This window comes from Myotis daubentonii, chromosome 3 (genome assembly GCF_963259705.1).
Source record: "Myotis daubentonii chromosome 3, mMyoDau2.1, whole genome shotgun sequence".
NCBI lineage: Eukaryota > Metazoa > Chordata > Mammalia > Chiroptera > Vespertilionidae > Myotis > Myotis daubentonii.
In genome coordinates, this window is record NC_081842.1 from 71,194,148 (window position 1) to 71,209,149 (window position 15,002).

The following is a 15,002-nucleotide window of genomic DNA, read 5'->3' on the forward strand; positions in this document are numbered from 1 at the left end:
TAATATGCAAATAGACCGAACAGTGGAACAACTGAACAACCAGTCCCCAAGACCTGCACTGACCACCAGGGGGCGTGCAGGGAACATGGCAGGCGTCTGCAGCAGGCGGCAGAGCATGGAACATGAGCATTGGCAGCCTGTGGTGGGATGATGGAGCAGGTGAGCGGGGGTGCAAGACCAAGGCCGGGTGCCGGTCACTGTCATCGAGGCGAGCCTCTGGTGGTTACTGAAAATTCTTTGCTTCCAGGCACCCTGGTCCCACCCAGCGCTCACTTGCTGCCGGAGCTGCTGCTCGCACCCACTGCTGGCACCCAGCGCTGGCCCAATTGTTCACCACCGTCAGCAGGTGCAAGTGACAGCAGGAGCTTTCAATTTCTTGCGTCATTTGCCCCCTCACTCTTAGAAATGGTCTTGCTTATTTGGCTACTTCTTTCAATCTGTTTCTCCTACCATGACATAAAGTTGTTGAGGGCAAGGATCATGTCTGTTGTATTCAGTGTTCTGACTCTCTGACCTGATCCCTGGCCTCATACATGGGAGTCTATGTGGTGTGTAATGAAAACCCTGGGATCTGGTCTTTGACAAATCTGGTCTGGGTTGTAATCCTGGTGGTAGCATTTATGAGCTGTGTGACCTTGGGAAGGTTACATAAACTCCTTAAACCTAAATTTCCTCATCTGTATCATGCAAATAATAATAATTTATTCCTTATAAGCTTGTTATCAATATTAAGTGGTACATGGAAAGTATATTGATAGCACCTAGAATGCACTTAACAATCAATAAATTGTAGCTAACATTATCATTGTGGATACCCTCCCCTAATATCCAACCCTGTATAAGAACATGAGATTGAATGTCAGATTAGGTTCTGACAAGCAGAGTATCTGGTAGCTTTTACACACCCCAAACCAGGTGCCCCCAGACGGACACAGGGTCCTCAAGAACAATTCTAAAGCATGTATTCAAGTAGCCAGTTCGGAGACCCATTTCTGTCTTTTCTTGTTTCCCTTGGAGCTTTTTATTTCTGGAGGTATGTATTTTCTGAAATCCAGAACATTTTTCTCTAGAATTCTAGAATGCCTTTAAGAGAACAGGAGACTAACTCTAAATAAAAGTGTGAAACAAATAGCCCTTCCTCCCCAGGTTGAATCAGACCAGAAGCTATTCCATTCTTCTTAGATTCACATGGGGCTCGATAAAGGCCAACTTTATAGAAAATTACTAGTGGTACAAGTAATCATAATATTTAAAATTTATTAGCATTTATCAAGTCCCATGTGTTGTGTTCAGGGTTTGAAAAATACATCATCTTATTGAATTTGTTTTATTTATATTTTTCAACAACTATGTTCCAAGTATTAATAGTTCCCTTTTATTATATTTTTAAATGTATCTTTATTGTTGAAAGTGTTACAGGTGTCCCCTTTGTTTCTTTCTTTCCCATTGACCCCTTCCACCCCACATCTGCCCCTGCCAGGCCTTCACCACAGTATTATCTGTGTCCATGGGCTATGCATACATCTCTCCCTCCCCAAGTCCTTTCCTTTGAAATTTGTCAGTCGGTTCCATATTTCTATATCTCTGGATCTATTTTTGTTCATCAGTTTATTTTGTTCATTATATTCCACATATGAGTGAGATCATGTGATACTTATCTTTCTCTGACTGGCTTATGTCACTTAGCATATTACTCTATAGGTCCATCCATGCTGTTGCAAATGGTAAGAGTTACTTCTTTGATACAGCCAAGTAGTAATCCATTGTGTAAATGTACCACAGCTTTTTTATCCACTCATCTTCTGATGGAAACTTGGGCTGTTTCCAAATCTTAGCTACTGTAAATTGTGCTGCTATGAACATAGGGATATATATATTCTTTCTGATTGGTGTTTCAGGTTTCTTAGGATATAATTCCTAGAAGTGGGATTACTAGGTCGAATGGGAGTTCCATTTTTAATTTTTGTAGGAACCTTCATACTGTTTTCAACAGTGGCTGCATCACTCTGTATTCTCACCTGCTGTGTACTAGGGTCCCCTTTTCTCCACATCCTCGCCAGCACTTGTTTGTTGATTTGTTGATGTTAGCCATTCTGACAGGTGTGAGGTGGTATCTCATTGTTGTTTTAATTTGCATCTCTCTGATGATTAGTGACTTTGAGCATTTTTTTTAATATATCTCTTAGCTTTCTCTATGTCCACTTTGGAGAAAAAAGTGGACACCGAGGTCCACTTTTTTTTTTAATTCAGGTCCCTTGCCCATTTTATAATTGGGTTGTTTGTCTTCCTTTTGTTAAAGTTGCATGAGTTCCCTATATATTTTGGAGATTAACCCCTTATCAGATGTATCATTGGAAAATATGTTCTCCCATGTAGTTGGCTCTCTTGTTGTTTTGTTGATGGTTTCTTTTGCTGTGCAGAAGCTTTTTATTTTGATGTAGTTCCATTGGTTTATTTTCTCCTTAGTTTCCTTTGCCCTAGGAGAAATAGGTATCCACAAACATATTGCTTCGAGAGATGTCTGAGATTTTGCTGCCTATGGTTTCTTCTAAAATGTTTATGGTTTCAGGACTTACATTTAAGTCTTTCATCCATTTTGAGTTTATTTTTGTGTATGGTGTAAGTTGCTGGTCTACTTTTTTTTTTATTTCCAATTTTTCCAACACCATTTATTGAAGAGACTATCTTTATTCCATTGTATGTTCTTGCCTCCTTTGTCAAATATTAATTGAGCATAATGGCTTGGATCAGTTTATGGGTTGTCTGCTCTGTTTCATTGATCTACAAGCCTGTTCTTATGCCAGTACCAGGCTGTTTTGATTACGGTGGCTTTGTGGTATAACTTAATATCTGATATTGTGATTCTTCCTACTTTGTTCTTCTTTCTCAAGATTGCTGTGACTATTTGGGATCCTTTTTGGTCCTATATACATTTTTGGAGTATTTGTTTTAGATCTGTGAAATATGCCGTTGGTATTTTATTATTTTTTTGAACCAACTGAAACATAGTTTATTCATCTCATTAGGAGATGCATCTCCAATGAATGTTTACTTTTTCTTCTTTTTATGTTAAAGCACCAACGACCTTTAAGAACTCAGAAAGTGTGAACAGATAGTGCAAACGTGACACACAAACCAAAAGATTGTGTCTCCCAGCGATGCGTCCCAGCTGCAGTTCCCCTCCCGCCCCGCCCCAGACCCAGCCCCAGCCCCGGCCCCGGCCCCGGCCCCGGCCCCGGCCACGGCCACGGCCACGGCGACCGGCGACCGGTCTCAAATCCACCCGCGATTGAAAGTCAAACTCAGGACTGCCATCGCGGCACGTTCCACCAATCACAGGAAGCAGCTCGATTCTAAGAACGAAAAAGCCCGCCCTCTTCGGTAGCTGCCAGGGGCGGGGCCGCCTCACCGGAACTGAGTGATGCCTCCTGGGTTTACACCGCCCAGATTGTGATTGGCTGTCGTTCAGGATTATGTTAATGAGGTGGCCGTTTTTTAAAAACCTTTGGACATTTAATTTCCACCTAAGTGTTAAAAATCTTTGTTGAGTGATAGTATCTGAAGGATGATACAGACTGGAAAGCTTTTCTCTTTGCCAGTGGCATCAGAACTAGGGAAACTATCTCACCATGACTGCAAAGGGTGCGGCGGCGGTAGACCTGGCGGCGGCGGAGGCTTCCTTGTTAAGACTATACTTTCAGGGATCATTTCTATAGTTCGTTACTAGAGAAGTCTCTCTGAACGTGTAGAGCACCCGAAACCACGAGGAGGAGATGCAGCGTTCTCTCCTGAGCGTGAAGCCGGCTCTCGGTGTTGCTTTGGCATCTGCCGCCTGCCATTGATGATCGTTCTTCTATCCCCCGGGGATAAGAGGGAGAGGATGCATTCTGAGTGGCTTTCGGTTTCTTTTTACTTGGTTGAAAGAGAGATTAAGCTTGTGAGCGCTATTGTAGTGTTTTTGTACTAGTTGGGAACTGCTGTGGATACATTTAAAAGTACGAATAGCTGTGCCTGCTTTTTCTTATAAATATGTTTATGTTCTTTTTGAGGCTAGGGGGAGGTAAAGGGAGGAACACCCATCAATTACTTTCTTTGCCAGTGGTGGGGAGTCAGCTTGGAAACCTCTGTGCAGGGGAGTATGCTATGAGGTCCATAAGAGTTACAAAAATAAAACGTTTAAACTATACCTTTCTTCACACTTTCTTGTAAAGTGGTTTATTCTCCCCCATACAAATCCCTCAGTTATGCCATTGGTATTTTAATAGGGATTGCGGAATCTATTGATTGCTTTGGATAGTATGGACATTTTAATGATATTGATTCTACCAATCCATTAACATGGTATATTCTTCCATTTGTTTATATTTTCCTCTATCCCTTTTTTTCAATGTCCTGTAGTTTTCCAAGTACAAGTCTTGTTACCTCCTTGGTTAACTTTTTTCCTAAATACCTTAATTTTTGGTTGTTGCGATGGTAAATAGGATTGTTTAATTTCTCTTCCTGAGAGTTCATTATTGGTATATAAAAATGCCATGCATTTCTAGATGTTAATTTTGTATCCTGCTACATTGCCAAATTCATTTATTAAATTGGCAGTTTTTTGATGGAGTCTTTAGGGTTTTTCTATTACGTCATCTGTAAATATTGACGATTTTACTTCCTCCTTTCCAATTTGGATGATTTTTATTTTTTCTTCTTGTCTGATCACTTGGCTAGTACTTCTAGTACTACATTGAATAAGAGTGGTGAAAGTGGACATCCTGTTTTGTTTCTGTTCTTAGGGGAAATGATTTTATATTTTTGCCCATTGAGTGTGATGTAAGTTTGTCACATATGGCCTTTATTATGTTGAGGTATGATCCCTCTATCCCACTTTACTGATAATTGTTATGAAAAAAGGGTGTTGGATTTTTTCGAATGCTTTTTTTTATCAATTGATATGATCATGTGATTTTTGTCTTGCAACCTGTTTATGTGATGTATCATATTTATTGATTTGCATATATTGTACCAGTCTCGCTCCCCTGGAATAAATCCCACTTGGTCATGGTGTATGATCTTTTTAATGTGAGTAGTTCCCTTTTAGAGGTTTGGAAATTAAGCTTCAGTGTTTTAAACTCTTATTTACCCTAAAATCACATGGCTAGGTCTGTCTGACCTCCTTCAATATAATACTATTAAGATCCTGGTCAGAGATTATGGAGCCTGGTAAGGAGCCTTGCTTCTGGGCTGACCCAAGAGATATGTGTGCTCTGAGATATGTGTGACATGCTAACGACTGGATGTCTGGCCCCTGTGACCTACTCATAATTCCTAACCACCTAAAACACTTTTGTGGATTACAGAGGAAGCCTCGGATATTATTTACTTTGGAACATCCAAGAAACGGTTATCAACCTTGAAGTTTATTGGGCAATATGGCAATGGTCTTAAAAGGTGAGAATATTTTTTTTCTTTAAGGCATATATTATTGATAATGGAACAATATTTAGTTAAAGGCATTCTTATGTAGAATGGTCCAAATTTATAGAACTTTAAAAAGAATATAAACTTGGGAGTCCTATCTTGGTGTTGATTCTCCATACCCATTACTGACTTGATCTTTACAACATTTTAAAATTTAATTTTCAAATAAGTGATGAGTCTTCTTCCAGGAACTGCTATACTTCTGAGCTTAATTGCATCTCTGTGGTTTCTTACTTCTCAAAGCATAGTTTAGTATAAGTGTTACTTGTGTCCATGGTTTATTTTAGTAGAATATCTAAATGAAAGGCAAGCACAATCACCAGTGTGGCAACTACTAGGGGCAGATGATTGTGCTCTTCTTCAACCCCAGGCCATCTTTATCTCTGGAATCATGTCTCAAGCAAGAGTGTGGGGCTGGACTAGTTCAAATCCATCTCTTCTGCTTTGAGAAAGAAAATCATATTGACCTCTCTTGGTGATGGGTCAGCAAAACAGTGGAGCTATTTCTGTGAAGAGAAAACCCATTAGAAAACACAGTATCATGCCTGCCTGTTGCTCCTTTTTAGTGTTTGACATGTAAACTGTTATCTTCTTGATTTTTAATATAGTGGGTCCATGAGGATTGGAAAAGACTTTATTCTTTTCACAAAGAAGGAAGAAACGATGACCTGTGTTTTTTTTTCTCAGACATTCTGTGAAGGAGAAGGTCTCAGTGAGGTAAGAGTTGAGATTTTTCTTTGGTTCCAATGGTATCAGTGTTGTTTTCATTTCCTATCTCAGGAGGTAAAACCTATAATGAGTTCTTTCTGGTTATGTGCTGGGGTCCAATCCCAGCCGGTCCAGGGGTCCCCAAAGGTGTGGACGGAGTCGGCGAAGAAGGAATGACACGGAGACAGCATTCAGTTGATCAGCAGCCTAGCCAGGATCTCCAGCCAAGTTCTGGTTCGGTTCTCCAGGTTCTCCAGCCAGGTTCAGTCGCCAGATTCTGTAGCCAGGTTCTTCAGCCAGGTTCTGTTGCCAGGTTCTGTCTAGGTTCTCCAGCCAAGTTCTGTAGCCAGGTTCTGTCCAGGATCTTTTGCCATGTTCTCACGCTAGGTTCTGTCTCTAGGTTCTGTGTCCTGTTGTCTTGTTACATCTGTATTTATACCAGTTGATTCCAATCCTATCAATCTCTATTCCAAAGGTTAGGGCGTTTCTTATCTCCATTCCAGGGAGTAAAGATTATGTAGCTTAATCGTGATTGTTCGTAGTTAAAGTGATTAACTACCCGCCTGGCACTTAGTTAAGGGATTTTATTCTCTCCCTAACTTCAGGGAAAAATCCCTACCCGGGGAAACAACCTTTCTCAGAGAGGTGACCTTGGTTAAAACACATAGCGCTAGGGGGAGCAAACATATTAAGAACAGTATGCTATATACGCCAGGTCCCTTGAAACATATGCTGTGCAGATGTTTCTTCCCTGCAGCGACTGTGTCAAGCAGCAAGGATGGACCGGCTTCCGGCAGTTATGTTTTAGAAATTTAAGAATATGTTTGGGAGATGAAGAAAGAGTAGCTGGGTCATTGGAGGCCTATCTTATTCTCTCTTGGGTTTTCAACTTCTAGGAAGTTTTCAGAACTTTATTTACATTATCTATGTACCCGAATCTCCCAAAATAAGAGGCTCCTTTTGGCACAATGAGCTTTTTTTGGAAGAAGCCTGCAAATCAATTGTACCACTTGTGCCATAAATGGATTATCATTCTTAAAAGAAATAGAATATTGGATTCAAAGTCTTGAAATAGAAAATCTAAAGAAACAAAATGTGAAATATACTTAAACTTGTAACTCCAGTGACCATAATAATTTCAACTCCATTTGATGACCCAGAGAAATTTTATTAATTTGAAGTGTCTGAGTTTTACTTTTAGAAACATCAGTTATAATTCAGTACAACAAGTATATGTTGAGGAACTGCTGTCTGTCCAGCACTGGGTAGGCCCTGTAGAAGGTAGGAAACAAGAAGTAGACCACCTTACCATCAGACTTTTTTTAGCGCTGCCATAAAATAAGGCAGACACATATGAATTATCTAAATAATAAAATGGAATTGTTTAAAAGGAATGCTGGTCAACAAGTATGTGTTCCTGCTGCTACAAATTGTCAAAAGCAGTGATATGGAGGTTTTATGGAGTGAGTTCACCTTATTACTAGAAAGGCTGGTTTGTGGAGAGAAATGGTGTACAGAAAGTCTCATGCCTGGAGATAAGAATGGGGTTTGAAGGGACAGTATGGAAATGTGAGATTGCCCAGCAAGAGCAGAGCGTGCTCACTGGCTGCAGTACAGTGGGGCTGGGTAGAGGAACAGTCTGCAGGCACTAGGGAATAGCCGATGGGATGTTGCCATGAGGAAAACCAATGCTTTAAGCATTTATGTTGTACTTTATGTATGTAAAGGGCATGCAAAATGGGGCCTACGCTCTGCGGTTATTGCTTCCTAAAATGGACCATTCACCTTACCCTAATTTAAAAAATAAAAATAAAACCAACATCCTCTTTCCATTTCCATAGACGCAGTCTCTTTCAACAATATTAGCTGATTCTTTTGATTTTATATTCTGGCTATCTGTGTGTAACAGGCTTGTATTGCTTTTTTTTTTTTTTTTCTGCAGGGGAGATATTTAATCACTAAATTTACAAAAATCAACATTGCAATAAAACTGTACAAATATTTAACTAAATTGCAAAATAGTACGAGTGTTTCCAGCATGTAATTTGGCATTATTAAGAAATCATAAGAAAAACCATGCCTTTGTGCAATTGTATTGCTACTTTTGATTTGATTTAGGCATTACCTATTAACCTCCTGCTATAAAAGAACAGGATTTATCTACCCCCCCCCCACTCCTATCACACACATATCCTTCCAATTCCATAGCTCGTTTGTAAATATGGCTATGACAGTGTTCAGTATTTACATTATGAGACTATATAAACACCACCCATAATCATACCATAACATAAACTGTTATTTTTTCTCTCTCCTGCACAAGTTTTTATTTTCCCTGGAATCAATAATTGTATGCTTAGTGTTCTATTACTTCTCACTACCACCAAAAACCTGCTTGGTTTTCTGTGCCTTTACCACAGCTCATGGGCTGCAGCTCACAATTCTGCTTTCCGTGGATGGTACTCAGCTGCCATCCTGGGACCTGTCGGTGTCGTTGTCCAGGCGAGTCTCTGCCTCTCTCTTCTGTGTTAAATCTCAGATCCTAAATCTCATGTCTTTTTGGCGTAACATATTCTCCAGTAGCATTTTAGCAAGGGTGCATGAAAGGTAAAATCTTCTGAGATCTCATGAAAATGTTTTTATCTTGCTTGAAAATGTAATGATAGCTGGTTTGGTGTTATTGCTAAGTTGCAATAAATTTTCCTTCAGAATTTTGAAGGCATTGCTTCATTATCTTCTAATTTCTAGTGTTGTTTTTAAGGAGTCTAAGCCATTTTAATTCCTGAGTCTTGTATGTGACCCGTTGTTTCTCCCTGCCCTTTATTTTTTGAAGGTCAGTAGAGTCTTCTTCATCCCCAGTATTCTGATTTCAGTGTTTCGCCTTTGGGTGGTTCTGTTTGCATCCATTGTTCTGGGCTCTTGTTGGACATTTTCAATCTGGAATCTTGTGTTCTTCAGTTTGGGGGCATTTTCCTATAACATTTGATGATTATCTTGCCCATAATTTTTGTAGCTTCTGTTTCTTAGCTCTTGGATGTCTGAGACCAATTTTTTAATTTTCTTCTTTCCTCTCCTATATTTTGTCCTTTATATTTTTGTTTTTTTTTCCTAGAAGATTTTATAACATTTCTCTTCCAACCTTTTCATATAAAAATTTTTTCTGTAATCATATTCTTAATTTCCAAGAAGTCTTTTCTTTTCTCTCAATGTTCCTTTTAAAAAGATATCTAGTTCTTATTTTGAGGCTACAGTACTTCCTCTTAGAGCTCTGAAGATATTAACAATGATTGATTTTTCCTCCAAAAGTTTTATGTTCTATATTTTTTTGTTTCCACGGAGTTGCTTTGTTTATGCTTATTTGGCTTCTATTCATTATATTAGAGGCTTTGCTTAGATAGTTATTCATCCTAAATATAGTATGTCCTCACTTAACTTCCCAGATAGGTTCTTGGAAACTGTGACTTTAAGTGAAACCAATTTTACCATAGGCTAATGGATATAAACAAGAGTTAAGTTCTTACAGTGTATTTTTGGTTACAAAACATCACCAAACTTATAAAGAAAGACCCAAAATGCCTCCAATAGTAAACATTGAAATAAATATGAGCTACACATGCATTCAAGAAAAATTAACAAAAACAATATAATTCTTTGACAACCCATTTATTGCATAAAGGATCATGGGTGGCCTCCAGGCTATGGAACCCCACCCTGGAGGGGATGCCCTTCTATCAGAGGGCCACTCACAGACACCCATACTCACTCCGACTGGCACAGTTCAGACACACCAATCTACCTCATGTGCACGTCTTTGGGATGTGGGAGAAAACTGGAGTACCTGGAGAAAATCCACATAGACATGGGGAGAACCTACACACTCCACACAGTCAGTGGCCCCTACTGAGAGTTTTTTCTCATTGACATTGTAATAAAAGAACATTGAACAAAACATCATTTGAGAGCCTGCTGTACTTTAAAGATTAGTCTAAAAAATGCCTATTGAAAACTCTGAGGGTGTGGGGGGTGGGGCTTGGCAGCTGTGAGTGTCATGATAGGAAGATCTAGCTGGCTGTTTTATTGGGAAACCCTCAACATCATTTTCTTTATGTCTTTCCTTCTGGGTTTGTCAGGTTTCTCAGGGAAGACTTCTACAGTCTTCTACCTGAGGACCTACCTGAAAACTTTCTGGAAGCTAAATGGGAGAAGAGATCTCAGTTTCTTAGTACCCAATATGTACACTTTCACTTAATCCCTCTCATCTCAGTAAGGTCCCCTGACAGCTCTACTTGGCATGTCATGTTATTCAGAAACACTTTGTTCCAGTCTTCCCAGAAAGTGAGCATCCAGTCTTTGTGGAGGTAAGGAAGGACTTACTGCCAGATGGGTGTCTGGGTGCACATCTGGCTCTCTTTCCCCTTTGCCCTGGTCTAGAATTGATTCATATCATCAATTTTGGAGTCTTTTATTTATTTTTATCTTTTTAAATATATTTTATTGAATTTTTACAGAGAGGAAAGGAGAGGGACAGAGAGTTAGAAACATCCATGAGAGAGAAGCATCGATCAGCTGCCTCCTACACACTCCCCACTGGGGATGTGCCCGCAACCAAGGTACATGCCCTTGACCGGAATTGAACCTGGGACCCTTGAGTCCACAGGCCGATGCTCCATCCACTGAGCCAAACCGGCTAGGGCCATTTTTGGAGTCTTTTAGTGGATTCTGAATTATAAATCAGGCTGCTTCTCTTTTCTGGCATGATCTTTGGATTGCTTTTCTTAGATATGCTGTCATTTGCTCTCCACTTTCTAAATGCTGCTACTATTGTTCCTTCTGCCATTATACCCATATTTTAAAAGAAAGCAGAAGTAGATTCTATCTGTCCCCACATTTCACAATGGACAATTTTAGAATAAAGCCATATATATAATGCGTCTCTTCCTTATAAAGCTAGAATACAGGAGAGAAGTAAACTTTTAACTTCATGTTTGGTTTTGTAATTTGGCTGACGAGTAGACTGAATTATGAACAGATAAAAAGGTGATGGTTTTTATTTGTGTGTTTCATAGTAAATGGATGTGTTTTTTTTAATAGGTTGTAGTTCCAATGCCTTCGTGGTTAACCAAAAACAGAGAACCTGTCACAGATGATCCTCAGAAATTCTCAACGGAATTGTCTATAATTTATAAGTACTCTCCATATAAAACCGAAGCTGAATTAATGCGGCAGTTTGATATAATCTATGGGAAATGTGGTAAGATCATAAAAACGTTGAAATTTAGATGGAAGTATTTGTTTTCATTGTCTTATGAAAGGCATATGTATGTGTTCATATTTTTTCTCTTTATGATATCACGTGGCATCTTGTATGGGGGCAGTCATTTGTTTTAGCCATATAACTTTTGTATTAAGAGAATCCAAACATATATAACTTCAAGTCCCTGACAATGGGAGAAGGGTGTATACTTGCATGAACTTGGTGAATATCAGTGAGAAGAGGATGATACAAGCTATGACCGCAGGGCTCCACAGTCCCTGTACCAGATACAGTTAGGAGATGCTTATTGCAGCGTTTAAGATGAGATGATCCCAGGTTTATGAGTTAGTAACTTATAAAGTAATGAATCCAAGTCTCTGCAGCAATTAGCAATAACTTTGTAGATACTTTTTTCCAAATTAATGGATCTCTTTTGTATTCTTTTAACCTCCACCAACTTTCTGATGAATATGAAGAATGTACCATGTCTAGTAATATTTTAAGTGCCAATCTTTCTCTAGGCTTCCACCACTCTTTATATCAAGAAGAAAAAAGAATCCTATTTTAGAGAAAGCTATGTGCACTCTGCTTTTTCCAACTCCTTGATTTATGTAATGTTTATAGAAAAATTCCAAGAAATTTATTTCTGAGTTAGCCTATGTTACTTTTGAAATTTCTTCTTTAACCTGTGGCATGTTGTGTAATAGTGGTGTGTTTTTTTCATCCTTTTCTTTTTCTCAGAGAGAAAAGTATGGGCAATTATAGTATTCACTTTATTAACATATACATGATACACTTTGAGGATAGTTGATGTCATCTCTTAGTTGACTTCTAATTGTGAAGTACTCTTACAAATAGTAATGAAGAGTGTACTATTTCCTGAATACTTTTCTAAATGGTTTATAAAAATTAATTCATTTAACCCCTTAAACGAGTATGTGTTTTAGGAACTTTATAAGTGCCACTGAATAGATGAGAAAAATGAGGTTCAGCAATGCTAGGAATCTTATCTGAGGTCATCGCACCAATACATGGTTGATCCAGTATTTAGACCCAGGCATTTTGCTCCCAAGTCCAATTCTTAGCCACTGTGCTGTTCTCCCTTGTACTGAAGTTCTACCAAAAAAGGGAAATTGGTTGTTCTTTTAATTTACCTAACAATTCTGTTTGTCTTCCTATTATAAACAACTTTATAAAGCATTTGTTTTTTGTTAACTATGCTTTAGAGCAGGGTCAGCAAACTATGGCCCCCACAGGTCAAATCTGGCTTCACCCCTGTTCTTGTAAATAAAGTTTTATTGGAATACTAGAGGCCTGGTGCACAAAATTTGTGCATGGGGTGGGGGTCCCCTCAGCCCAGCCTGCACACTCTCCAATCCGGGACCCCTTGGAAGATGTCTGACTGCCCAGGCCTAAACCGGCTGTCGGACATCCCACTCACAATCCTGGACTGCTGGCTCCTAATCGCTCACCTGCCTGCCTGCCTGGTTGCCCCTAACTGCCTACCCCCCCCCCCCCCCCCGTGCCGGCCTGATCACCCCTCACTGCCTCTGTATTCTGGCCTGATCGCCCCTAACTGCCCCCCCCCAATGGCCTGGTTACTCCTAACTGCCCCCCCCTCTGGCCTGGTCACCCCTTATTGCCCCCACTGCCTGCCTGGTTGCCCCCAACTGCCCCACTCCTGCCGGTTGGTCGCCCCCAAATGCACCCTCCACCCCACTGGCCTGGTTGCCCCTAACTGCCCCCCACCGGCCTGGTCGCCTCTTACTGCCCCCCCTGCTGGCCTGGTTGCCCCCAACTGCCCCCTCTGCTGGCCTGGTTGCCCTACACAGCCTGCTTGTTCAGTTGTTTGGTCGTCCCTCATTAACTCCCCTGCTGACCTGGTCGTAGGCAGCAATCTTTTGAGGGTGTGAGGGTTAATTTGAATATCACCTCTTTATTATATAGGATGGCCACACTCACACATTTATGTATTCTCAGTGGCAGCTTTCATGCTACAGTGGTAGAGTTGAATTGTGGGTAGTTTTGACAGAGACCATATAGCCTGCAAAGCCTGGAATATTTATTACCTGGCCCTTTACCAAAAAAATTTGCCAACACCTGTTGTAGGGTCTACAAGCAATACTTCATATTTGTACAAATTTTTTAAACTGGTATTTGTTCTTATGTACATTGATTGTAGTTCCACCAATGAGAGCTTTACCTGCAGTACAAATTTGGCTAAGGCTCCTAATAACTTTTATAATGCAAATTATGAAAAGTGCCCAAGTTTAAGAATCCACATTGAAAGACATAGTAAATTGAGTAGTAATAAGAAGCACTGTTAGTGTGGAAACTCAACACTCTTTGGCAGAGTGGAATTTTCTATAAGACATATATCTTGGAACTTATCCAAGCATATTTACTGAAGTACAAAGGGAATTTTGGCTGAGGGCAGGCTTAAATAGATAGATATGGTAATATCACCATGGCTCATATTTAGTGTAGTTAAAATATTAACAAGTTAAACATCTGTTTTGCACTAGGTACTTTGATGGTTATTTATAACTTGAAGCTTCTGCTCAGTGGAGAACCAGAGTTGGATGTTAAAACTGACAAGGAAGATATACTGATGGCTGAAGCTCTTGAGGAGTGAGTAATGTGTGTTTGACAGAAGGTCTCTCAGAATGGCACAGAGCTGTAGTGAGGAGCCTCGCATCATGGTTCCAGGTCTGAGGCTCCGGGGACAATTCACTCTACCCTCCTTACAGATGAAGGAAGTTAGGATAGACCACTGGTTCCCAGCCTCACTGAGCTTCTGAGGGACGTGGGCAGGTTCTTCAGACGCATAGGATCCCATGTCATCCCAGGCCTGCTGAGTCAGCGTCTGCAGACATGAAACCTAGAATTGAATATTTTCTATATGCTGTCCAGGTGATTCAGAGGTGCCAGCATGTTTGGGGACCACTGAAATACAAGATCTCTAATAATCGCTAATTCCAAACCTCCTGCTTGATGAATATTAAAGTGGAAAAGCCCACACACAGAGTTCATTATTCATACAGAGCATTAAAAATGCATGAGCATGATGTGAAGCAAAAAGGAATAGGACCAAATAGCAATTGACAATGGCCACGAACTGCATACTTGTATTTTATAAATAAATAGACAGATTCATTTTTCTTGGCTATCAGGAATCCATAAAAACAGCATGAGAAAGCACGGGGGGGGGGGGCGGTATGGGTGAAAAAATAATGAAATAGTGACTAACCTATGTTTCTCTAAAATAACTTTGTATTTAAAATGTATAAGCTTAAATGTGTAGTTTCTTCATGTTAGAACTTTAGAGCTAGAGGGAATTTAAAGGAATTTAATCCAATTACAATCATTTCAGATACCAGTATTGTTTAATAGAAGTATAATGAGAGAGCCACAAATATGAACCACCTATGTACTCTTACGTTTTCTAGTAGCCACATTAAGAAATGTAAAACAGGTGAGATTAATTTTAATAATGTTTTAAATTAATCTGGTATATATGAAATGTTATAATTTCAATTTTGATATGCAAATATCAACACTAATAAAAGAAAAA

The 15,002-nt window shown here is 39.7% G+C and overlaps 1 protein-coding gene and 1 non-coding gene across 2 annotated transcripts in view; both read left to right on the top strand.

Annotated features, from left to right (window-relative positions):
* The window catches only part of MORC1 (MORC family CW-type zinc finger 1), a 145,704-nt gene that overhangs the window by 11,293 nt on the left and 119,409 nt on the right, over positions 1–15,002 (top strand). The window contains exons 5-8 of the mRNA XM_059686177.1: positions 5,346–5,436; positions 6,075–6,183; positions 11,266–11,425; positions 13,954–14,059. Coding sequence (XP_059542160.1) covers positions 5,346–5,436; positions 6,075–6,183; positions 11,266–11,425; positions 13,954–14,059 — 466 coding nt within the window. The remainder of the gene's footprint in view (positions 1–5,345; positions 5,437–6,074; positions 6,184–11,265; positions 11,426–13,953; positions 14,060–15,002) is intronic.
* On the top strand, positions 3,686–3,896 carry LOC132231980 (small nucleolar RNA U3). Its single transcript, XR_009452157.1, has one exon. It is a non-coding gene; the product is annotated as a small nucleolar RNA U3 (small nucleolar RNA).